At 42.8% G+C, this 25,997-nt stretch overlaps 2 protein-coding genes across 2 annotated transcripts; both read right to left on the bottom strand.

The window, feature by feature from the left end:
• Positions 1-1,604: 1,604 nt before the first annotated feature.
• LOC148507999 (uncharacterized) lies at positions 1,605-10,491 on the bottom strand. Its single transcript, XM_088445096.1, has 5 exons — positions 10,410-10,491; positions 9,551-9,668; positions 8,693-8,875; positions 8,202-8,262; positions 1,605-3,606 (listed from the first exon to the last, which is right to left on the bottom strand). Exons 2-5 carry the CDS (start codon positions 9,626-9,628, stop codon positions 2,012-2,014), a joined length of 1,917 nt encoding a protein of 638 aa, XP_088301222.1. The 5' UTR covers positions 9,629-9,668; positions 10,410-10,491; the 3' UTR covers positions 1,605-2,011.
• A 2,037-nt stretch (positions 10,492-12,528) lies between these two features.
• On the bottom strand, positions 12,529-24,198 carry LOC148507998 (uncharacterized). The gene is made up of 2 exons (XM_088445058.1): positions 24,167-24,198; positions 12,529-14,802 (listed from the first exon to the last, which is right to left on the bottom strand). The coding sequence occupies exon 2, from the start codon at positions 14,656-14,658 to the stop codon at positions 12,529-12,531; it is 2,130 nt and encodes a 709-aa protein (XP_088301184.1). The 5' UTR covers positions 14,659-14,802; positions 24,167-24,198.
• Positions 24,199-25,997: the final 1,799 nt, after the last annotated feature.

Here is a 25,997-nt window from a genome sequence, read left to right as displayed (position 1 = left end):
TCTTCCTCCTGCTACTTACAATTCCATTTGTTTCTTAAGATCACAACAAACTATAATTTAATCTGCTACCTGCCAGAAAGTTGTAGACAACCTATGGCTCCTCCAAGCCAAACTTTTCTTTCTAGAATTAGGCATAGATAACAAATATAGTTTACGGCCAGTAAACTACCCAACTCCTCCAAAATATTTACTAAAATTTGGGAGACCTAGGGGTAAATTTACTAAATTGAGAGTTTTTTAGAGGTGTAAAGCGCAACGGAATATGCTGCGCTATATGAGAAACTGTTAATAAATAAATAAATAGGTGGAGATGTTGCCCATAGCAACCAATCAGATTATAGCTATCATCTTCTAGAAGGTGCTAGTTAAATGTTAAATAGAATCTGATTGGTTGCCACGTGCAACGTCTCCACTTCTAAAAACTCTCACGTTAGTAAATTTACCCCCTATACTTCCTTCTTTAACACTCGTCTCCCATTCACATTAAAACCCGGTATAATGTATTAAGGATTCCATCACAGAATTAAAACTAACAACCGGAACTTGCTTGGTTCTTCGTTTGTTGGTCCTCTTGGATCTCAATCATGCCACGCCATGACCCATCCCCAACTCTTCCCATTCTAAGCCAAAAGATTACCAACTTTCATTAAAGTTACAACTGTAAACGTCATCTCTAGCTGATTTGCTATCGTGCTCTCCACCTATCTTGAATATGGGATGTTCTACTTCAACTGTTCTTCGCTTATGTTATACAATGTCTTAAAGTGCCTTATCTGCAGAAGATTTCGTAGTCCAGTTTTTATTAATTGCTAATTCTGTCTTTCTATGACTATGTCTCTATGTGTAAAACCTCTATTTCTTCATTACTTTTGTGGACCTCTCAAGGTTTCTATAATTAATATCAACAAGAATTATCTAGTGCTTTATTCCACTACGGCCATATTGGATCATCAGTAAGAGACAGATAACTATGGACTTTCAGAACTTTTAAGATTTTGCAACAAAAATATTTTTGAAGGGTGATCATGTCCTACCACCGCCTTAAGTCCATTTCTAGCAGGTCTCCCCTAGTGGATTATCACTACGAGTTATATGTAATAACCTGTGATTCCAACAGCCACAATGTTTAGACAATTTTGCAGCTATATTTAAAGTGCATATTTTTAAAAAACATGCAATACCAGGTAGGATAGTTTTTCAAAAAGTTGCCATTTTGTTACATATAGCAGCTAAATTGCTGAAATCTCGTGACTCTGCAACTCAAAGGCTATTAATGTATACCACCATCATAACAGATTCACTATCCATGTATTAAGACATATGTAACTGACCTCTGTTGTGTCTGTCAAAATAACATGCTATAACTAAAATACAGCCAAAGGAAAAAGCAGAAAGGAGTTTGCAAAGGAAAAACATTTGCGGCTTATTATATACCTCCACTGTCTGTATGTGACAGGTAGACTTCATTTGTCTCCAGTCAACTTTTTGTACGTGCAATTGTAACCAATTACAACGCATTTTATTGGCTGACATCACTGGAGATTACTACACTGGATAACGAGTGAAAAATATATTTTTTGTCTTTGAAAATTGCTTCTGATTAAGCAAACATTTTCCATATGTGCCACACAAACTTCCAAAGCATTAACAGTTTATTAAACAGTTTGAAAATCAGACAACGGGGGAGCAATATCTTTGCAAAGCTTGGGGTTAGGGGGGTGGCTGAATTCCACATTTACACAAACTGGTCATCAATCTAAAAAGTTTCCATGATCATTTGTTTTCAGCCGCCATGTTAATTACCTTTAAGAGGTCGGTGAAACTCGTGAAGTACTTATTACTGTTTTCTTTTTCATAAATGAATTTTTAAGTGACTCTTGGGACTTTACTTAGATCTAAAACTTTCCACACATCTGAAGCAGTCAAATGGTTTTTCTCCCGTGTGCCTTCTGTCATGTTTCGAAAGACTGGACTCGGCGGACAGCCATTTCCTACACTCAGAAAATGGCTTCTATCCTGTGTGAGAGCGTGAGTGACGGATCAAAACGTCTTTCCTGCGAAAACACTTACCACATTCTGTGCATGAGTACGGCCTCTCCCCAGTGTGTATGGTCTGATGTCGGGTGAGCCACGACAGCTGAGGAAAACATTTCCCACATTCAGAGCAAGAATATGGGTTCTTCCCTGTGTGTTCCTTAATATGTTTGCGGAGTTCTGTCCTACGGTGAAAACATTTCCCACACAAAGAACAAGGAAATGACTTTTCACCCGTGTGAGACATTAAGTGCTGCTTCAGCGCATTGCTATGCCTGAAACATCTCCCACAATCGGAGCAAGAATACGGCTTCTCTCCTGTGTGAATTGTCTGGTGTCGGGAAAGGTGAGATTTCCGTGTAAAACCTCTCCCACACACAGAGCACGGAAATGGTCGCTCCCCCGTGTGACTGTTCAAATGCTCATTAAGACGGCATTTTTGAATAAAACATTTTCCGCATTCGGGACAGGAATATTTTTTGTCTCCTGCGTGTACTTTAAGATGCATTGAAAAATATGCGCGGTTTGCAAAACTTTTGCCACATTCCAGACAAGAAAATGGCTTCTCTCCCGTGTGAGTTTTCTGATGAGTGGACAGATACGCTTTGTTGTTAAAACATTTCCCACATTCTGTGCAACAAAATGGCTTCTCTCCTGTGTGGATTAGTAAATGTCGTTCCAGATCTTTCATTTGTCTAAAATATTTTCCACATTCAGAACACAAATTCGGTTTTTCTCCTGTGTGAATTGTCAGATGTCGCACAAGATGGATTTTCTGTGTAAAAAGTTTCCTGCATTTCGAGCAAGAATAACGCTTTTCTCCTGTGTGAGTTATCTGGTGCTGCGCAAGATGTATTTTCTGAGGGAAACATTTACCACATTCAGAGCATGAAAATGTGCGCTCAAGTGTATTATGATCTGTGGGTGTATACATGTCAGTGTGTGTGAGGTTTCCTCCATCACATGAGACTGATTCCTCCTTAATATGAGTAGATGTATATTGTGTATGATATGTAGGTGTATACATGTCAGTGTGTGTGAGTTCTCCTCCATCACATGAGACCGATTCCTCCTTAATATGAGTAGATGTATACTGTGTATGATCTGTGGGTGTATACATGTCAGTGTGTGTGAGGTCTCCTCCATCACATGAGACTGGTTCCTCCTTAATACGAGTAAATGTATGCTGTGTATGAGATGTGGGTGTATATATGTCAGTGTGTGTGAGGTTTCGTCCATCACATGAGACTGATTCCTCCTCAATTTGAGTAGATGTATACTGTGTATGATTTGTGTGTGTATACCTGTCAGTGCCTGTGAGGTCTCCACCATCACACGAGACTGATTCCTCCTTAATATGAGTAGATGTATACTGTGTATGATCTGTGGGGGTATAGATGTCGGTGCCTGTGAGATTTCCTCCATCACATGAGACTGATTCCTCCTTAATATGAGTAGGTGTATACATGTCAGTGTTTGTGAGGTCTCCTCCATCACATGAGACTGATTCCTCTTTAATATTGGAAATGGGAGCATTGAACTGTACAGGTTTATTGCAGTTCTCCGATAAATCTGTTGGAGAGATCAAAGGATAACAGGATTTTATTCGTTTTATATATCAAAAATTTAAAACAAAAAGGAAGGAGAATAACACAATTAAAACAAAATAGACAATTTCTCCTGCTAATGGCAAAAAAGTCATATTAAGTGATTGTCTTATGGAAAATGTAACTAGACATTACATGATGACAGACATGAAGAACACCAATTTAGAAGACAAATCTACCCAGATTATGTCTGGCCAGCAAAAGGATAAAGCTCAGTCCTGAAGACCTAGGGTATGCAGTATATGTAAGAGAAGTGAGTGGCTGACAGTGTAAATGCAATAGACAAGTCCAGGAGAATATGAAGCAAGTACATTTAGAGTCACCAGCGATGACATCATTGACCGCCTTAGAGCAGGGTGTCTAGAACGTTGGAACCAAAAGGCTGCCTACTAAGAATCTAATAGTTTGTTGTATAAAAGGAAATATCTGAGGGGAGCACAGGTAAGCCTTCTCCAGAAGCTTGGAGGGGCATGGGTGATGGGATGGAAATCCGAGAGAGAATTTAGGTCAGAATAGGAGCAATTACCATGAGAATTCAACTTAATTTGAGGGACCAAATGAAGAGAAGGGACAGAGATCGCAGGAAGGGAATGGAGCAGCTTATCTGGGGAACAGGACACCATTTCATGTTGGATCTTGACAATCTTATCCACAAAGTAGGAAGCAAGATCTTGGGCATTGGTGGAAGTAGGAAGGGGTGGTTTGGAAGGGTTGAGAACAAAATGTATCAAAGAGGTGTTGCGGGCTTGAAGACTGGATAGAGATGAGAAACGACGTATATTAGTTTGACAATGTCCCGAGCATTTTGGTAGGTGTAGTTTGTAATACGTGCTGGAGGTATCAGAATTTGTAGACCAGTTGGATGAGGGGAAGAATAGATGATACTGAGTGAAGGATGACAGCTCGGCGTCAGCCGTTCATTAGAATTACAAAACGTTTGCCAACAACCTACATTTTTCAGGAGAGTTTCTGAGAGCACGGCTTTTCCTTAGTAGGCTGAGGCTGTGGACAATGCTGGGAGGACGTAGCAGCTGAAACCACTTGATCGACGGTTGCTTCAAGAATATGAATACGATTTTGGTACAGCCACATCAGGAGAGAAGGTAGAAAATAGGGAGAGAAGTTGTTGCCGAGAGGCGGGAAATAGTTGAAAAGTAACGCGATATAGCTATGGATATGTGAAGAATTTGGCTGAGATAGACTGCAAGGCTGTAGAGGAGAGATTTCAGGTGAAAAGGTGATGGTCTGAAAGAGGGGATGGAGTGTTAAAAAAACAGAAACTTAACAAAGGACAGGAGAAAACAGGAATAAGGCAGCAGCCACCACGATGAGTTAGTGGAAGTGGCCACCACAGAAAGTAGCCGAGAGAGGAGGTTCAAGAGAGTAGATTGTGACAGAAGGAGAATATGACTCTTCAGTCTGGATGGTGGAACCACTCAAGCTAATGGTGGGAATGTCAGGGGATATGAGTGAGGGAGCCAGGCTGACAAAGGTTTAGGTAACTGCTGGTTTTTATCCAGGGTGGAAATTGATCACAGCTCCGCTCTGAGGTAGGGGAGATGCATACCCAATAAATGGAAATAGATGGGAATAACCTAACTGTGCAGTATGGGGAAAGGCAGTCTAGCTAATGTTCTGCTTCCAAGTCTGTTAAAATGGTTTCAGCAATAAAACCTAAAAATCATATAGTTGGTTTTTAAGTTAATTTTTGTTTCTAAAATGTTCTGCTATTTGAATTTCAGTACAGGAATGTTTAAATGAACTTAATTAAAATGAATTCCACTAGCACTAGAGAAAGTGAGCGCAAGCAGATAAACAGGCTGCTATACCATACCTGCACATTCTCCAGGGCATGTGGTGTTCCGGAGAGGGAATGCAGCTCTTCCTGTGCTATGTGAGTAGGGATTCCAATCTCAAGTTCTCCCAGCTTTCCGTAGAATAGATAGAGTCCAATAATGCAGCAGCTCTCAATCATTGCGTGGCGCGCTCCCAGCCAATCAGTGACTGAGAGGAGCCGCAACAACAGGACTCCAGTTTTTCTACTGCAGCTGGCTGGCAGAGAGGACAAGAGGGGGAGATGACTGGCAGAGAGGACAGGAGAGGGGAGACGGATGGTAGAGAGGATAGGAGGGAGGAGATGGATGGCAGAGAGGACAGGAGAGGGGAGATGGATGGCAGAGAGGACAGGAGAGGGGAGATGGATGGCAGAGAAGGCAGTAGAGAGAAGATGGATGGCAGAGAGGACAGGAGAGAGGAGACGGATGGCAGAGAGGACAGGAGAGAGGAGACGGATGGTAGAGAGGATAGAAGGGAGGAGATGGATGGCAGAGAGGACAGGAGAGGGGAGATGGATGGCAGAGAGGACAGGAGAGGGGAGATGGATGGCAGAGAGGACAGGAGAGGGGAAATGGATGGCAGAGAAGGCAGGAGAGGGGAAATGGATGGCAGAGAAGGCAGGAGAGAGAAGATGGATGGCAGAGAAGGCAGGAGAGAGAAGATGGATGGCAGAGAGGACAGGAGAGGGGAGATGGATGGCAGAGAGGACAGGAGAGGGGAGATGGATGGCAGAGAGGACAGGAGAGAGGAGACGGATGGTAGAGAGGATAGGAGGGAGGAGATGGATGGCAGAGAGGAGAGGGGAGATGGATGGCAGAGAGGACAGGAGAGGGGAGATGGAAGGCAGAGAAGGCAGGAGAGAGAAGATGGATGGCAGAGAGGACAGGAGAGAGGAGATGGATGGCAGAGAAGGCAGGAGAGAGAAGATGGATGGCAGAGAAGGCAGGAGAGAGAAGATGGATGGCAGAGAGGATAGGAGAGAGGAGATGGATGGCAGAGAGGATAGGAGAGAGGAGATGGATGGCAGAGAGGACAGGAGAGAGGAGATGGATGGCAGAGAAGGCAGGAGAGAGAAGATGGATGGCAGAGAGGATAGGAGAGAGGAGATGGATGGCAGAGAGGATAGGAGAGAGGAGATGGATGGTAGAAAGGACAGGAGAGGGGAGATGGATGGTAGAAAGGACAGGAGAGGGGAGATGGATGGCAGAGAAGGCAGGAGAGAGAAGATGGATGGCAGAGAGGATAGGAGAGAGGAGATGGATGGCAGAGAGAATAGGAGAGAGGAGATGGATGGTAGAAAGGACAGGAGAGGGGAGATGGATGGCAGAGAAGGCAGGAGAGAGAAGATGGATGGCAGAGAGGATAGGAGAGAGGAGATGGATGGCAGAGAGGATAGGAGAGAGGAGATGGATGGCAGAGAGGATAGGAGAGAGGAGATGGATGACAGAGAAGGCAGGAGAGAGAAGATGGATGGCAGAGAGGACAGGAGAGAGAAGATGGATGGCACAGAAGGCAGGAGAGAGAAGATGGATGGCAGAGAGGACAGGAGAGAGGAGATGGATGGTAGAGAGGACAGGAGAGAGGAGATGGATGGTAGAGAGGACAGGAGAGGGGAGATGGATGGCAGAGAAGGCAGGAGATGGGAGATGGATGGCAGAGATGATAGGAGAGAGGAGATGGATGGCAGAGAAGGCAGGAGAGAGGAGATGGATGGCAGAGAAGGCAGGAGAGAGGAGATGGATGGCAGAGAAGGCAGGAGAGAGGAGATGGATGGCAGAGAGGACAGGAGAGAGGAGATGGATGGCAGAGAAGGCAGGAGAGAGGAGATGGATGGCAGAGAAGGCAGGAGAGAGAAGATGGATGGCAGAGAGGATAGGAGAGAGGAGATGGATGGCAGAGAGGACAGGAGAGAGGAGATGGATGGCAGAGAGGACAGAAGAGAGGAGATGGATGGCAGAGAGGATAGGAGAGAGGAGATGGATGGCAGAGAGGAGAGAGAAGATGGATGGCAGAGAGGATAGGAGAGAGGAGATGGATGGCAGAGAGGAGAGAGAAGATGGATGGCAGAGAGGATAGGAGAGAGGAGATGGATGGCAGAGAGCACAGGAGAGAGGAGATGGATGGCAGAGAGGACAGGAGAGAGGAGATGGATGGCAGAGAGGACAGGAGTGGGGAGATGGATGGCAGAGAGGATAGGAGTGGGGAGATGGATGGCAGAGAGGACAGGAGAGAGGAGATGGATGGCAGAGAGGACAAGAGAGAGGAGATGAATGGTAGAGAGGATAGGAGAGATGAAATAGACAGCAGAGAGGACAGGAAAGAGGAGATGGATGGCAGAGAGGACAAGAGAAAGAGAGGATATGGATGTTATAGAGGACAGGAGGGGGAGATGGATGGCAGAGAAGACAGGAGGAAAGAGATGGATGACAGGGAAGATAGAGCTTGAGAGGAAATAAAAATAAATGTAAGAATATAATGCTTTTATTACCCCTTTTTCTCTTCATCCAAATCCTGGGATTACAAAATTATTTGGGGATTGGAATCCCTATATGTCAGTAATGAGAGATAGCCCTATATTTAGGAGATTCGCACTGAACAGGGGTTGTGTTGTATTCAGTTTACAATTTTTAATTCAGAAAAGGGTGATGGTTGCACAAAGATGAGAGTCTTCATGATATAGATCAACCTATTCTATTCACAATCATTAATTAAACTTCCACTTACCCAGCAATACATAGGTCTGGTTAGTCTTCATTGTTATATCTTCATATAGTCCCAGCTCCTCCTATATAGAGAGACAAACAGTGACAACCTGACACCTTATAGGAACCGGACACACACAATGATACAGTCACCACCCAGACACATCCCCTGGTGTTACTGTATAATGTCCCATTCCCAGCAGTCACCTCTCCAGTCATCACCCAGACACATCCCCTGGTGTTACTGTATAATGTCCCATTCCCAGCAGTCACCTCTCCAGTCATCACCCAGACACATCCCCTGGTGTTACTGTATAATGTCCCATTCCCAGCAGTCACCTCTCCAGTCATCACCCAGACACATCCCCTGGTGTTACTGTATAATGTCCCATTCCCAGCAGTCATCACCCAGACACATCCCCTGGTGTTACTGTATAATGTCCCATTCCCAGCAGTCACCACCCAGACACATCCCCTGGTGTTACTGTATAATGTCTCATTCCCAGCAGTCACCTCTCCAGTCAGCAGCTGAATGATCTTGTTGGCAAGTTCCAGGATCTTCTGGTCATTGCCTCTCTCATGTATCAGTGGTGAGTGAGGTGGAGGCACCGTGATGGGGCTCTGGGTCCTGCTCAGTCTTTGCGGATGGCTGCTGGGTGTAATAATCTGACCAGATTTTTTCGAAACAATATAATCCTAGGTATAAAGAGATAATAATAAATAACACAGGGCACAAAGACCAACACCGCACATACAAACAAGTCATCAGGTACAAAACATCATCCCAGAGGATCTCTATACACCAAAACTATAATTGAATTTGTTCCCTCAGAACATTCAAAGAAATAGGGCTCAATCCAATCCTCAGTGAGGTCCCTGTGTTAGTAGTAAAGAGAATAGTGATATCACTGTGACACTCCCAGACTCCCTCACCTCCCCAGTCAGGTCCCTGTGTTAGTAATAGAGATAAGAGTGATGTCACTGTGACACTCCCAGACTCCCTCATCGCCCCAGTCAGGCCCCTGTGTTAGTAATAGATATAAGAATGATGTCACTGTGATACTCCCAGACTCACTCACTTCCCCAGTCAGGTCCATGTGTTAGTAACAGAGATAATAGTGATGTCACTGTGACACTCTCAGACTCACTCACCTCCCCAGTCAGGTCCCTGTGTTAGTAATAGAGATAAGAGTGATGTCACTGTGACACTCCCAGACTCCCTCACCTCCCCAGTCAGGTCCCTGTGTTAGTAATAAAGATAAGAGTGATGTCACTGTGACACTCCCAGACTCCCTCACCTCCCCAGTCAGGCCCCTGTGTTAGTAATAGAGATAATAGTGATGTCACTGTGACACTCCCAGATTCCCTCACCTCTCCAGTCAGCAGGTAGATGATCTCCAGGGTGAGGTTTAATATCCTCTCAGTCCTGCAATTCCCGTCCCTCTCCATCCTCCGTGACTCAGTCAGAAGATATTTTCAGAAGACCAACCTAAATATGAAATGGCCAAAGAGGTAAACTAAACATACAATTTTATTTACAGACATATTTCATATATTTGCACCAACAACAATCTAGGATGACACAATAGACTGAATACACAACTCATACAATGCAAACTATATAATAATACAGCAGGCAATAATTTGTGTTCCTTCCTACCAATGTACAATCCATGATCATTGGATTCATAATATAACATCCAACAACACATATGCCCACCAATAAAACATTAATCAATATAAAAATATCAAAATAACATCCCATAATCTGTATTTCACCCGACATATAAACCGAAAATATAGGATTAATATTATAACATCCCAAAACCTGTGTTCCTACCAATATACAATCCAGACTGTTTAATATAATTTTCAAACCATTATATAATCCAAGACTATATCATATAAATCTGCATAATTTGTAATCATATTACTACTGTACAACCCATTACTATAGAATTACTGATATAAAGTCCATGATCTATATTTCTGTTTACAATCTGTTATCAATATTGTTACCATGACTATGGAAGCACAAATATAGCATCCTATAATCTGTATTCTTGCAAATAATGCAACCCATGACCACAGAGCTACTGATAAACATTATATTCCCATCAGTATATAATCCATGGCTATAGAATTACTAATATGTCATGATTATATAATTATGTAACATCCCATAAAATTCTTATAAATCATAGAATGCTACTTGATCATATCATCTCACCAGTATAACACAGGGGGACACATTAAAAGCAACGTTACTCCGGAAATAATTATTCACACTTCCCTTCCCGGGCGTGCGTTTCACCTGCAGGGCTTCCGCGTTCTGCGTTTCACCTACATTTCTTCCGCACTGTGCGTTCCACCTGCATGACTATCGCATTCTGCGTTTCACCTGCATGACTTCCGCGTTCTGCGATCCACCTAACTTTTCTTTGCCCCACTTCCTGTGTGTGCGTTCCATGCGTGTTTTTACCCTCCTGCGTGGACTATTGGATGATATGAAAATTAAGGTGGACCCTGCTGTTGCTTACATTGGGTACAGCAGCCATTATACAGTTATTACTGTATAATTCTTGCAACTAGGTGCTTCTCATTGATTGCTTCCACTGCGAATAAGAGCAAGTTCCAGTGTATCTCAGCTTAGTTAATGCACTACAAGATCCAGCATGCACAGCTACACAGACTGCAGGTCCTCCTAGTGAATTGATAGGAATATTAGCATCAGCGCTGTCTCAGGATGGCAGTGCGCCCTGTGCTGCACTGCCGCCTCCTCCCCCGGAGCGCATACCTTTTCCTCTAGGAGGTGGGTGGAGAGCAGGGATCTTCCTCGGTGTTACTGGAGCGCCGCGCAGCACTGCAGGAGGTCTCTTCCTGCAGACCTCAGGAGTCGGGCAGCCCCTTACCTTAGTCCCCGTAGCGTCCGGTCACAGTCCAGGTATCCTCCAGGGTCCCTGCTAGCTAAGACCCCGGAAGCCCGCCGAGATCCCCGGATCAGTCTCAGCGCCGGTGGGGTGACGGAGTGGCAGCACGGACATCCTCTGGACTGTCCGTGCTGTCTGCTCAGAAGAAATTAAGGATCTTCAGGGGCTGGAACAGCCCCACCGCGTTCAGTGACCTGACTCCGGCTGGGCACCCAACGAAACTGAGGTGCCTCTGGCCCGGGGGCGGGGTATAGGAGGGAGACCCAGTACATTCTGGGAAGAAAAATTAACTGCGTGGTGCCCGGATGACTCCCATCATCACCTATACCCCAGGGTCACCCTGTGCACCCTATGGACTTCGTAGAAAGAGAGATAACAAAGGAAAAGTTCTTACGATAGCTCTCATTTTTTTATTACAATCTGCGCTCCTGTTCTTTTCCTGGACATATCTGTTTCTGGGTTTTGGTGATAAAACCCTTGATGGGAAGCTGCATTCTGTTTTAAATGGACTATGGACCTCACATTCAGAGCCGCTCGCAAAAAGCGAGCGCTCGCTCTGAATGAGGGCGGCCACTTTTTTTTTTTAAAGCCGGTCTCCTGGCCGCTCGGTAAGCTGTGGGTAACCACATTCTTGGCTATTTTCCAGTGTTTGTGAGCAAATGGACGATTGTCATTTGCTCCCATACATTACCAGGTTTTCATTCCAACCAGCCAGATTGGACAGATATCCGACAGAAAATTGTATAGTGGATGCCCAGCCTACACATGTGAAAAACTTAAACACATTTGACAGTGTGAATCCAGCGCATTTTAATGAATTACCTCCACGGTCTATATGACAGGTGCACTTTAATGGTCACGGCCTATCAGAAAACATTCTCTATGCCGTTATAGCTAAGCGTTACACATTTTATTAGCTTATATCACTGAATATTACAACAAATGTCACTGGATTACACTGTAAATGTGATAATCCTTTTCTTAATGTGTTAAAAATATATTTTCTTGAAAAAAAATATTTTTTTTTTTCGTTGCTCAAAAAGCACTGATAGAACATATTCCAAAATCCATATTCAGGGACAGTTACCATAACTGAATTAATGAGCAATAGTACATGTCACGATTATTCAAACTAGTCCTCAATCTACAAGTTTCTATGATAATGTGTTGCTTCCAACCAAGGTGTAAATGTAATAGCCTGCGAGATGCAGTCATCTGCAAGATCCGGCGGGTCTGCCTGATGTTTTAAAGGGGCAATCATTTAAAAGGTTGTTTTTGCCTTTTAAATGATTGCCCCTTTAAAACATCGGGCAAACTCGCCAATGCCTGCATCACGCAGGCTATTACATTTACCCCCAAGTCTATTTTCCACTGGGTATCTGCGAAATACACAAAGTCGTTTATATTACTAATTTTTTTTTATTCATGAACTTTTATGTGGCTTTTCATACTTTGTTTATATCTAAAGCGTTCCCCGCATTTGGAGCACTGAAACGGCTTTTCTCCCGTGTGTATCCTGCGATGTTTGGAAAGACTGGAGCCGGCGGTGAAGCACTTCCCACAATCAGAGCAAGAAAATGGCTTCTCTCCCGTGTGAGAGCGCAAATGAAGCATCAGTACATCTTTCCTCCGAAAGCATTTCCCACATTCCGAGCAGGAATACGGCTTCTCCCCCGCGTGAATGGCCTGATGCTGCGTGAGCAATGTCTGTTGTGGAAAGAATTTCCCACACTCAGAGCAGGAAAACGGCAGCTCTCCAGAATGTTCCGCGAGATGCCTGCAGAGATCAGAGTTACTGTCAAAACAATCGTCACACAAAGAACAAGGAAATGGCTTTTCAGCCGCGTGAGACATTGAATGCCGCTTCAGAGCATTGCTATGCCTGAAATGTCTCCCACACTCCGAGCAGGAATACGGCTTCTCTCCTGTGTGAATTGTCTGGTGTCGCACCAGATGAGGCTTTCGCGTAAAACTTTTACCACACACAGAGCACGAAAACGGTCGCTCCCCCGTGTGACTGTTCATGTGCTCATAAAGATGGCTTTTTTGAATAAAGAATTTCCCACATTCAGGGCAAGAGATTTTCTTGTCTCCCGTGTGTACTTTAAGGTGCTTTGAAAAATTTGAGCGGTTGGTAAAACATTTGCCGCATTCCGAACAGGAAAATGGCTTCTCTCCCGTGTGGCTTTTCTGATGATTGGAAAGGTATGACTTGTTGTTAAAACGTTTCCCACATAGTGTGCAACAAAATGGCTTCTCCCCCGAGTGGGTTACTGAATGTCTCTTCAGGTCATTTTTTTGGCGGAAATTTTTTCCGCAATCAGGGCATATATATTGCTTCTCTCCTGTGTGAGTTATCTGGTGTCGCGCAAGATGTATTTTCTGTGTGAAACATTTCCCACATTCAGAGCATGAAAATGGCCGCTCGTGTGTATTATATTGAAAATTGTCACCGTGATATTCCTTTGGTTCAAAACTATCTGCACTTTCAGAAAAATTGTATGGTGTCACTCCTGTGTTTATTATCTGCTGATCAGCAAATGTTAAGCTTGTGTTATGCTGTCCACTGCATACTTGATTAAGATTTTTTTCTTCAAGCAGAATAGATTCCTCCTTAATACAAACAGTTGTATATTCAATGTCATCTTCTTTAATAGGTTTACAAATGTAAGTGTCTGTGAGATTCTTGCCATCATATGGAACAGATTCCTCCTTATCATGAGATGTATACTGTGTATTATATGTGGGTGTATATAAGTCAGTGCCTGTGAGGTTTCCTCCATCCCATGAGACTGATTCCTCCTTACTATGAGTAGATGTATACTGTGTATGATCTGTGGGAGTATAAATGTCAGTGTCTATGAGGTCTCCTCCATCACATGAGACTGATTCCTCCTTACTATGAGCAGATGTATACTGTGTATGATCTGTGGGAGTATAAATGTCAGTGTCTATGAGGTCTCCTCCATCACATGAGACTGATTCCTCCTTACTATGAGTAGATGTATACTGTGTATGATATGTGGGAGTATAAATGTCAGTGTGTGTGAGGTCTCCTCCATCACATGAGACTGATTCCTCCTTAATATGAGTAGATGTATACTGTGTATGATCTGTGGGAGTATAAATGTCAGTGTCTATGAGGTCTCCTCCATCACATGAGACTGATTCCTCCTTACTATGAGCAGATGTATACTGTGTATGATCTGTGGGAGTATAAATGTCAGTGTCTATGAGGTCTCCTCCATCACATGAGACTGATTCCTCCTTACTATGAGTAGATGTATACTGTGTATGATATGTGGGAGTATAAATGTCAGTGTCTGTGAGGTCTCCTCCATCACATGAGACTGATTCCCCCTTAATATGAGTAGATGTATTCTGTGTATGATCTGTGGGTCTTGGAGTGTCAGTGTGTGTGAGGTCTCTTCCATCACATGAGACTGACTCCTCCTTAGTAAGAGAAGATGTATACTGTATATGATCTGTGGGTGTATATATGTCAGTGTGTGTGAGGTTTCCTCCATCACTCAAGAATGGTTCCGCCATAATATGAGTAGCTGGATTTTTAGTTTTAGTCTTCAATAAATACTTTACTTCATCAGTCTGATAATATCTTCATCTGCATTTATCGGACATTATGAGGTGGTAGAGTACCAGAATTCTCCATTCAACATCACTACACCAGTGTATCTGCGGAAAAAGGTTAGACTGATTAGACTAGTCAACTGTTTTTATTATTCTTATTATCGAGAAAAAGGCAGGACAACATAAGCCAAAAAGACAAGCACCCACAACATAAAAGTAAAACAATTACAAAGTATGCGTAAAGGTCTCGTAACTATTTAGCACAAAGAAGTCATATGACAGACTGGGCAAACCGGCTTGAGTCCTGATGTAGAGATTTACGCAATGGCGATTTTTATGCAGATCGAGCGAATGTTTGCCATTGCGCCTGCATAGCGATTGTTTTGCGATTACCCCTGCACAGAGGATCCATTTGCAAAGTCAGTGACAGAAAAATCACCATTTGGGGTGAGGTAATGGGGGGATGGCTAAAAAAAATGAAGGTGTGTCTTACTGTTTAAACGCCGTTATATGGGCGTGCATACATTATCCATTGCAATCTCCTAGGCAGCACAAGAACTCTCTGCGTGTCAGGAGAGCCGCTGTATTTGAGACAGGTCACACCTTAGCGCTAGTACACGACGCAGGGCGCAGAGGAGAAGGCAGCAGTGGGCTATGAAGCTTTGGAATTATTAGCATATATTCGCAGAATAGCAACTGCGATCGCATTAGCGTCCATCTCTGAATGAGGCCCTAGATCCTCATGTGGAGGAGCAGCCCAAAAAACAGAATAAAGCATTGGGTTATACACAAAAGAATATAATGTTTTAAATACTTCTTCCAGCAATTCCACCAGGCTTTTCACAAAAGTATAGGTCCTACGTACACAATTCAGCACAGCGATCACAAAAATCTGTACTGCTGGACATTGCCACAAGTGCCATAATGAACCCACAACCCCCTAGGATACAAGACAACTCTCCATCCGAGAGGCACCAAAATCATCTTCCCTCTCTGATTGTATCCATGACAAGTTACCCCTATCCATTTTATAGATCAATAAAGCATAACTAACAAAGTTTATTTTATTTAGCCCCAGTTTCAAAGGCTTCAACCCACCCTTCCTCCAAATGTGGCACCAAACCATTGCCGAAGTCGCACCCTGGGATTCCAAGCTTGGTATGAAAATCATCAAAGGACTTTTTATCGATCCAACACATGCAACTGCCCCACTTCTTTTGATCATTTAATATGTTTTACAGTACACTACAGCAGAGTTCCAGGTAAACAGGCGTCCCTTCCCACATTAGTTGTGATGTATTCCATATAAGGACAGCGGCAGTATGAGAGACTCATCGGTTTTCTTAGCTCTACCACCATCAATGCCTGTACTGGTGTACGGTATCCACTTGCCTGCCCACTAGGATAATATGTATGGCGTTACCCTCATTCATTCTCAAAGGTGCACTACTTGTTAAAGCAGCTTAAAATTAGGTTAAGGCAGCCTCCAAGATAGCCTGGGTCTTCTGAAGGTGCTTAATGTAATTATAGATTTGTTTGCACTCAGATTTGAGAGACCTAGATTAATTCTACCAGTCATTGTTAAATAATAACTATTATATTGCATCATACTTGCCTACTTTTGAAAAAGCATTTCAGGGAGATTGTGAAAGCACCACCTGTGAGCGTGGCGGTAAAGTGGGCGTGTACTGCTATATCTGAGAGGCGTGTCCTAAAATTGACTTACATCCACATGTAAATGAGCCCCAAAGCAGTTAGTAAGATCTACTTATTCATGAAAACACACTGATACTTCTCAGAAAATACATGTAACCATAGGGATCATTGTGCCTTATAACCAATGCAGGGAAATTATACTAATGATCCCATTTTGAATGTATATATATCTCTGTTTTTCTTTTATATAAGTGTCGTAATGGGGGTAAGGTGAAATGAGGGAGATTGGTAGACTCTTCAGGGAGATTACTACTATTTCAGGGAGTCTCCCTGACAATGAGGGAGGGTTGGCAAGTATGTATTGCATACACTTCAAGTCTAAGATAATGAAAGGGAAAAATGTATGCCATATATAATTGATCAGATTATTAGATCACCCTATGTCCAAGTACATGAATGCAAGGGTCCACTACAAGATGCGTTGTTGTGAGAAGATCGGCAAAGCCTTAATCAGAAAATTGTTAAGCATTGTCTGATTGAGAGATTCGGGCAGTTATCAGGTCTTATAATCAAACGCTTGTATCAGGGCATTTAAAAACTAGCATGTATCTATGAGGAACAGGAACCTGTCGTCAGCCTATAATGGTAGAACTTCCCCCCTATCCTCTATGTCTAGACCTTGTATGTCCAACTAACTCCTAAATGAACAATGGGCAACGCTTGCTGAGTGCCCCAACCCAACTGAATGCTACCAAAGTCACACAATCCCTTGCTGTCAAGGCAGAGCATAGCAGTATATTCCAATTAATGATGTTAGGGCCCAACCACCTCCCAGAGATGCATCCATTCCGCCAGTAGTATCGATCATATGCATAGTCCTTGGTGTTTAAAAGCGGTTCATAGAAATCTTGCAGTGTCCTTGAATATATCTGTAGACAAGAATTAGGTCACCTCTAAAACTACTCCCCCCCCCCCCCCCCCAAACATCAAAAACCCGGTTGTTGATTCTTTCACTAATTTAACCACTACATTCCTTATATCAATACATTTTCCTATTTTTTGTTATGCATTGGTTCCAAAAACATTTGGTGCTCCGTAACAAAAAGGTGGCCAATTCCATTTCATGCCCCCTCCCCAGAAAGCTGTCATTTACCGATAACAGAAGGCAACACTGCTAGCTGTCTAGCTGACAGTAAGTATTATATTGGCCCTACAACAGATGAGGGAGGGGATGTAGGGCTTGTCTATACTGGCCAATATTTTCATCGGAATTTCAATACAATGTTATATCAATAATCCATTGAGTTAGAACCTAAGTGATGCCAGTTTCCAAGTTGACTTTCCAATGGCTTCAAAGTGATATGACTTATCTAAAGTACACATAGATATGCACACTCTTCTCCACGCTCCCTCAGTGTTCTCTTTCATTGACACAGGCTTAGTTTGAGAAGAGTCCCCTTGTGACTGTGACATCGTTCCCTAATTGATGGGCACTAGATGCCTGTATCTCTACATCAGCCCAAAACACCGTCCTGCGGGCTTGATTTAGAGATTGAGGCTGATGCTGCCACAGCTGCAAATTTGCACGCAGCGGTTGTGGGAAAATATACAAATGTCGCAGCTGACAGGATTTGTATTGAGACGTCCACCAAAGGCTTCGGAAATCAAAGCATCTGGGTACAGAGACTCGGCTGCAGATCACTCAATAATTGGACCTCTGAGTAACATTATGGTCGTGCAAAATGGCCACCAAAACTGAGACGCCGTGCAGAGACCCCCCCCTTAAACGGTCTCGACACACTTGCGTTTGAGTCAACACCTCCCTGTTGCAATGACAATCAACTTGCGAATAAATTCTCACGGCAAGTGACATCGGTAATGACACTTGACGCATGCGCAGTGTGACTCCGAGGCACGCTCGGACTGCCAATAATCACTTAACTGCATAAATATCGGTATTGCGTCCATGTCTGAATCAGGTACTGTGATTCGATGATGATTATACATCACATTATTGCTTGCAGAGAATGCTGGGGACACGTTCCCGAAGGAATCAAAGAGTTTCGGACTGTTTTGAGAGCAGCCAAAGATATGATAATTATCAACAGAAATGGTCCATGGATATTGTTGAGGTTGAGAGTTTCTTTTTGTTCAAGAAAAAGCTTTTTATGTTGTTTTTACAGCCTTTAGACAATTTCAATGAAAATATTGCAGGACAATTTTACCATGTTGACAATGAGAAAAGTCAGTTGGATAAATTAGATCACCAATGTCTAATAAAGTCAAGAAGGGAAGCTTCATTAAGGAGATTTTGGACAACGGAAAGAGCATTACAACGGCTAACCCGGGATGATGGACTATTTCTTGTGGTCAAAGGTGCCAGAGGAAGACTACCATTAATCACCATTAATGACTCGCACATACACACAACTTGGTTGACTGCTTGGCCTGATCAAAATGTTTTGAGAGAAGATGCAGATAGTTGACAAAAAATAACTTTTTTGTACAAAAACAAATCCAGAACCAGCTCGAGAAGAGGTCTCGTTAATATATAAAAAAAAAAATAGATACGGACGCCTTTCATATAATAAAAAATGTAAAGTGCCCTTCAGTACAGCGATTCTATGACATCAAAAGAATGTGGATTAAGTACTTCAGATTTCTATTACAAAGACACTTAGCAAATTGGAAACAGTGTGAAAATAAAGAAGGCCGACAGTTTATTGAAGCTAAGAATAGAATGGCGTATGGGAGATAAACAATAATTTTTCTAAATCAGAAAACCCTACAAAGCTTCCGGGATCACACAAAAAAAGCATTTGGTGTGGCACAGATAAATAAAATATTATATTTAAAAATATATAAATATTAATATATAAATATTACATTTCTCAAGAGTAATTTTATTTTTTAAATATTACATTCCTAAAGATTGAAAGAAAAATAAAATAATATATATTTTTTTTAATTATATATATATATATATATATATATATATATAAAAAAATAACAATTATAAATAGAACATTTCTCCACTATGGAAGATACAATGAAATTCTGTCTATGGCGGAATTCAAGAATAATCAAAAATGACGTCCCAAGAAAAATTTGTTACATAAAGCCACGTATACACTGGCCGATATTTTGAACAATAACGATATCATTATCTTTCAGTAATTCATTATATCGGCCAGTGTTTATGTTGTCAACGACCAGCGATGCGCGATTCCGCTGGTTGTTGACGATGTCGCTCATCGCCCGAACTTGCTGTCCAACCTGATGATATCGTCAGGTTGTGCAGGTTCTGGGATGAGGGAGAGTGCCACCACTGAACGATATTGTTAATTGTGTAGGCTCAATGTCGGGGGACACACTGAACGATATCGCTCATGGAGCATATCATTCAGTGAGTATGTGCCATAAGTCCTGCAGAAGAGTTTCGAGCTTTAGATATCTTAGACTATCCAACTACCTCTATGTGTTCCTTGGTTACAGGTCTCCACAAGGCGTTCTTTGATAGCTTAATCATTTAATAAATGTATCAGTGAGTGAGCGGAGGCCTGAGTTGCATAGATGTTGTAACTATCAATAGTAACCATCAGCAGAAATCATCAATGGTTGAACCATTGATGGTCAGTCACCATGCATGTGCAGAGGAAGAAGAGCACAGTCGTGCATGTGCAATACAGAGGGTTATAGAGTTTTCAGCCCTCAGTCATTGATGGTAAAACCACGGACAATCATCAGCTAGCCTCAATGGTTGATGGCCAACGCTAACTCGACTCGTGGTACACAGTGTTGCTGGGAGTCACAAACTCACCAGATGTCTTCACAACAGTGACCTTGGGGGATGGTGATTCTCAACCTCTGATTCTTGTACAGATCCGTGTCCCTCTAAATACTCCCCTTCATATTGAACAGCCAATATGTTGGCCAGTGTGTAGCCAGCACTAAACACACTCTGATCACCCTGTACCCCGCTCTATCACCCCCCAAACAAATGCAAAATATTTACACTAGCCTTCCATATAGTTTAAAAATAATTCACACATACGAGCGTGCTTAAAACGAGGTGGAGTGCACAGCACACATCACAGTCAATGTCTGATCGGCGTGGCAACAACTCTAAGAACTGAAGATGGGTCTGCAGTGGAGGAGATATTAAAAAAAGAGGGGAAAGAAGAAAAACAGTAGGGATGGAGAGAAACACATAAGCAGACACAGAGGGTCAGGAAAGAGAGAAAGGGGGGTAGAGCAAGGCAGGAGGTCGGATGAAAGGAGGCAAGAGAGAGTAGAAAGAGTGTCATAGGGATAAAGAGAAGAGAGAGTTGGTGAAGAGATAAATGGAGTAAGAGGGGAAGAGAGAGGAGGGGAAATAGAGAGAGGACCAATGAAGAGAGAGAGGAAGAAACAGCCAGTGCCAGGGGAAAACAGCTAGTAATATAAATATAGTAATATATTCTGTGGCCAATCATACCAAACAAAGTATATAATAACAGCTCCTAGATAATATTCTCTATTTAATATAATATATTAATGAATTACACCTTAAATGTATATGATATTCGCTTCTATTTTAATACTAATATACAGAATATATTCTATAGTCAATCACACCTAACAGTTAAATAATAGCAACATCTCCTAGATAGTCTCTAATAAATCACACCTAACATGCATAGGATAACTCCTCCTAGTCAATAGTCCAGTGGTTCTCAAACTTTTTTTGAATCACGGCTCCCTAGAGTATCAGGATTGTTTTCATGGCACCTCTAGGCCAAAAGTTTGTTAATGAGAAATTCAGATACAAAAATTATTAAGTAAATTGTGCTGACCTGTCATCCTTAGGGTCAGTTATGTGGTGGTGGATAGGTTTGAGCTTCTGTTTGTCCACATATTTACATTACATTGACCATAAATAATTAGATTCTGTTCTAGACCACCAAGCTGAGGCACCCCTGCAAGTGTCCCGAGGCATCCCAGGGTGCCACGGCGCACAGTTTGGGAACCACTGCTCTAGTCAATCACACATTACATATATAACAGCTCCTAGACATTTCTTGTTTTCCAATATAAATACTATGGGGGAGATGTATTAGTAAAAATGTTGGGGTGCCTTGCTTCTCGGATGTGAACCCCCTAATGCTAGGGACGCCAGTATAGAGGTGCCTTGACGATTGGCCTGGCGCTTATTCATATATTTGCAAATGTGTGTAACTAATACCTCTAAATATCTATTATCATGTAGGATTTAAGCATTGTTTTTGCTGCAGTGTGCTGGGGGGCAAATCTCTTTTTTTTCTGTGCCTGTGTGCAGTATCAGCTGCTGCACAGGCCAGCTGCACACTGGTCTGTCATTAGGGAGGCTTGCAGGGCTTCCTCTGATTGGACCTTGTATCTGTTAAGTTACAGCCAGCCCTTCACTCCGATGCTGGTGATAGAGTTTTCGTGTTTCCGGTTCTGGCTTTGTCTCGTCTCTTATGGTATATTGTTGTTCTGCCGTTTGTGTCAACCCGGAGGCACAGGCCGCATTCCAGCAACATCAGTGCGCAGTCCTGCGCTCCTACACCAGTGACTTTGCTTCTGTTATTTCCGGCTTCTGCCGCATCTAACCAAGTTGCTCCGGCACTCACACAGCCCAGTGGCTGCTTCATATTGAACAGCCCACGGGCTGCATCTGGCCAAGTTATACCAGCCCTCAAGGCTGCCACACGGCCTAAAGGCCGCTTCATATTCTACAGCCCACTGGCTGCATCCAGCCAAATTATTCCAGCCCTCAAGGTTGCGGCACGGCCCTCTGGCCACAACTAGCCAAGTGATACCAGCCCTCAAGGTTGCGGCACGGCCCAAACGTTGCTTCATCATCTACGGCCTTTAGGCCCAACAACCCAAGTCTTCCTCCAGCTCACAAAGCTGTTATACGGCCACATCCAGCCAAGAATTCCAGCTCTCAAGGCTGTAGCTGGACTATACAAAGAGTCATGCACGTGCCTTAACACCCTCCCCCTAGTGCCTAACCCTAGTACTTACCGAATACTTGCCTGCTCTCCTGGGACTGCCGGAAGCCTCCCGAACATCAGGTGACGCTCCCGCCCCCCGCAAGAGTAGGCAAGCCTCCAAGAATGGCCGCTGCTCCCGATGCCCTCCTCCCGCACCCTCACCCACTTCGCGAGCGAAAGTGGGTGGTCCATTGGGTGATGACGCGATTCATGCTGAATTGTGTCAATATAGCACCACCCCCTGTTTTACAATGCTGGCATGCCCTTGCACCGCCCACTTAAGCTGCCCCAAACACCCTCTGCTGCACCGACCTGGCAGCCAGAATTTTGGTTAGTATGACTTACCATTGGGATGCCGGCACCAGCATTTCGACTGTCGGTATTTTGACCGGATTCCCCCATAATCTGTTATATAACCCCAGTTTTTTTTGTGTGTGTGTGTGTGTGTGTTAACTGCTCCCATGTAATGATCTCAGTGTAATATAAAACAACAGTTCATGACAGCTCTCATGTAAAAATCTCTATGTAAAACATAACAGCAGCTCTTGTGTAATAATCTTAGTGTAATACACAATACCAACTGTCATGTAATAACCACTGTGTAATCTATAAGTGCTCTAATGTAATAATATCTATGTAATAGCAGATCTAATAATTTGTGTATATCACAGCAGCTCTGATGTAATAATATTCTAAACATATGACAATAATCTCCTAAACATATAATGACCGTTCTATGAGATATCTAACAACTCCTGTGTATTAATCTCTGTGTAATGGTGCATACACAGTCAGATTTTTCTTCAGATCTGAACGATAACGATTTCGGACATCTGATGTGTTTGCAGTCAGATTTGGACGATTCCATTCATTTTAATACAGGCTGAAATCGTTCAATTGTTTGCAAATCGTTCATCTGACATATCTGACCGTGTGTTTGCACCTTAATACATAACAGTAGGTCCCATGTAATAATCTTAAGCAGCCCATACACGATGCAATTTTTTGCACGATGTGTACGATTGCGATCGATCGTAACTATCAATCGTGCACATCGTGTGTTGTTTGTGTCCATTTACGATGCTGATGCGCGTCCCCGCCGTCTTAGAGCTGGATCGTAGATCTTACGGCAAAACCGTAAGATTGCGATCTATCATGTACAGTGTGATACATATGCATATGGGGATCGCATGATTGTAACGATCATACACCATTTTGACCACATCGCATGTAGAATTTCATGGGAAATCGTACAACATATCTTAACAACAGAAAATTGCACAGTGTATGGCCGGCATAAGTATAATATAAAATAACAGCTCCAACGTACTATTCTGTGTTATACAATATATAACAGATTCTATGTAATAATCTTGATGTAATATTTGTTATCTTTCATGTTACAATCTCTGTACAATATATAATACCTCCAAGTAATGGCCTGTGTGAAAGATAACGGCATCTGTAATTTGTCTTTGTACCATATAATTTTTTTTCCATTTAATAATCTTACTGCAATATATAATAAAATATCCCATATAATAATCTGTGAAATCTATGACAACAGATCTCAAATAATGATCTATGAACTATGGTAGAACAGTTTCCATGTAATACTATCAGTGTAATATATAATAACAGGTCCCATATTATAATGTTTTATATAATATGTTATATATATATATTAACAACCCCTATTAATAATCTTTTATATGTAATATAGAACAATACCCATGTAATAATACAGGTATACTCTATATAATAACAGCTCCCATGTAATACAGGCGAGATAATAAATCTGATTTAGTACTGACTTCAGCATCCTTCCCTTCCCTTCTTGATAAAGATACCGAGCAGAAGTTACAGAAGATTTCCATTCCACTTCCGGGTTGCTGAAACCTGTCTATCTTCACAATAGCCTCCCAGCATGCACTGCGCAGTCCTGAAGGGGGGGGGGGTGAGTGCACTAGTAGAGATCCCTTGCAGCATGCGCTATGAGCGATGGTCACCAGCAGGTGGCAGCAGCAGACTGTACAATACATAGTATTAGTTTTATTGAATACGCTTTCCAGTCCAAGGGCCATATTCAATTTGGGAGCGAAAAGTACGGGCTGGACTTTTCGCTCCACATCAGAGGTTTTGCAGGGATAAAGTATTGGACGCACGCCCACTTTATCCCCGAATTCAATTAGGATCCAGCGAAAACGGGAGCCGGCGGAAAGGTAAGTATCGAAAAAAAAAAATCGTGAATTTACGGGAATTCTTCCTAGGACCCCTCTGAAGATGTCTTGTCATGGGGGATCACTATGGGTACCCCCGTTTTTCACTGCTGAAGCTAATTAGGGGTTCTAAAATAGCGTCAGCAGGCGTTTTTTTGCGCCTGTAAGGAAGTGATGAAGAATAGCATTTAGTTTTTTTTAAAAAAAATAACGATGGCCATCAAATTTGGGGTACATTTAAAACGGGTGCAAGAATATTTTTAAGTCCCTAAAGTGACTTTTTAAAATTCTTAAAATGCACCTGCCGCTACCACCCGCAATGAAGAAAACACCTGCCGCATACATGGAGACCCCTCTGGAATCTATATAGCTACTTTAGGATTTTGGCCCCCATATATATTTTTTTTTACACAGATTATTTTTAGGGGCCATTCCCAGGGGTGCAGGCTATTTTTTTTTTAAGCCTGCACCCCTAAACCCCAATTCTGCACTTTTTTTCGCCATGTAAAACATGGTGAGAAGTTATCCCCGTTTTTTAACAAAGACTTTTCGCACCAGCGAAAAGTCTTTGAAATTGAATACGGGGATAATGCAAACAGGCGAAAATGACGTCATCAAACTCATAACAAGTTTTCGCTTCAATCTGAATACTGCCCCAAACCTCAGTTATATTCCTCGTTTTCCACTTTGTTTTATTGCTGTCATTGCAGACCCTGTTTAAGGTCTCATTCATCTTGGTGGGGGGGAGAAGACTTTGTATCCACTGACTACACCTCTTCTTCCAGTGTACGTATGCTTTGTGATTTGTCTGCGTTGCACCCTGCCAATATTGTGAGTGGATGGTGATGCACTCCCCACAGTAGAGATCGCCATCCAAAGGGTGGCATCGGATGGTCCCATATTTGCTGCCACCATTACATGCCTAGCACTGGCATTTAACCACACTTTCTAAACTAATCAATGGCCCCGAACCAGGCATTTTACCGTGCTCCGGCAAGTGGGTTCCTCCTTCTCCTCCGCCATAGTCCTAAGTGATATTCAGGAAGATGGCACATGTGCACTAGAGAGTGAAAAGGCTCTGGCACAATGAGTCTTTGCAATCACTGCGCAGCGCCATCTGTCCCGAAGACGTCACTGAGAAGATGGCGCCGTAGAGAAGGGACCCACTTACCAAAGCAAGATAAGTATACTTTGGGTGCAGGGAATGTGGTGAGGGCCGAGGTATATATAGACATACATACATTTATATACACATACTTTTAACCTATGGATTGCCATCTGAAACATAAAATTAGTTGAGGTTGAAGTACTACAAGTATCAGCATGCTCTAGCAGCTGTGGACAAACAGGCACGTGTAGAACTACAAGCATGAGCACAGAAGAGCACTTTATAGCTGCCAGGGACTGTAGGTACCTATAGTCCTCC

This window comes from Taudactylus pleione, unplaced genomic scaffold, assembly GCF_031769625.1.
Source record: "Taudactylus pleione unplaced genomic scaffold, aTauple2 ptg000377l, whole genome shotgun sequence".
Classification (NCBI taxonomy): domain Eukaryota; kingdom Metazoa; phylum Chordata; class Amphibia; order Anura; family Myobatrachidae; genus Taudactylus; species Taudactylus pleione.
Note: the sequence above shows the minus strand (reverse complement) of the source record. Positions and strands in the feature narration are given on the sequence as shown.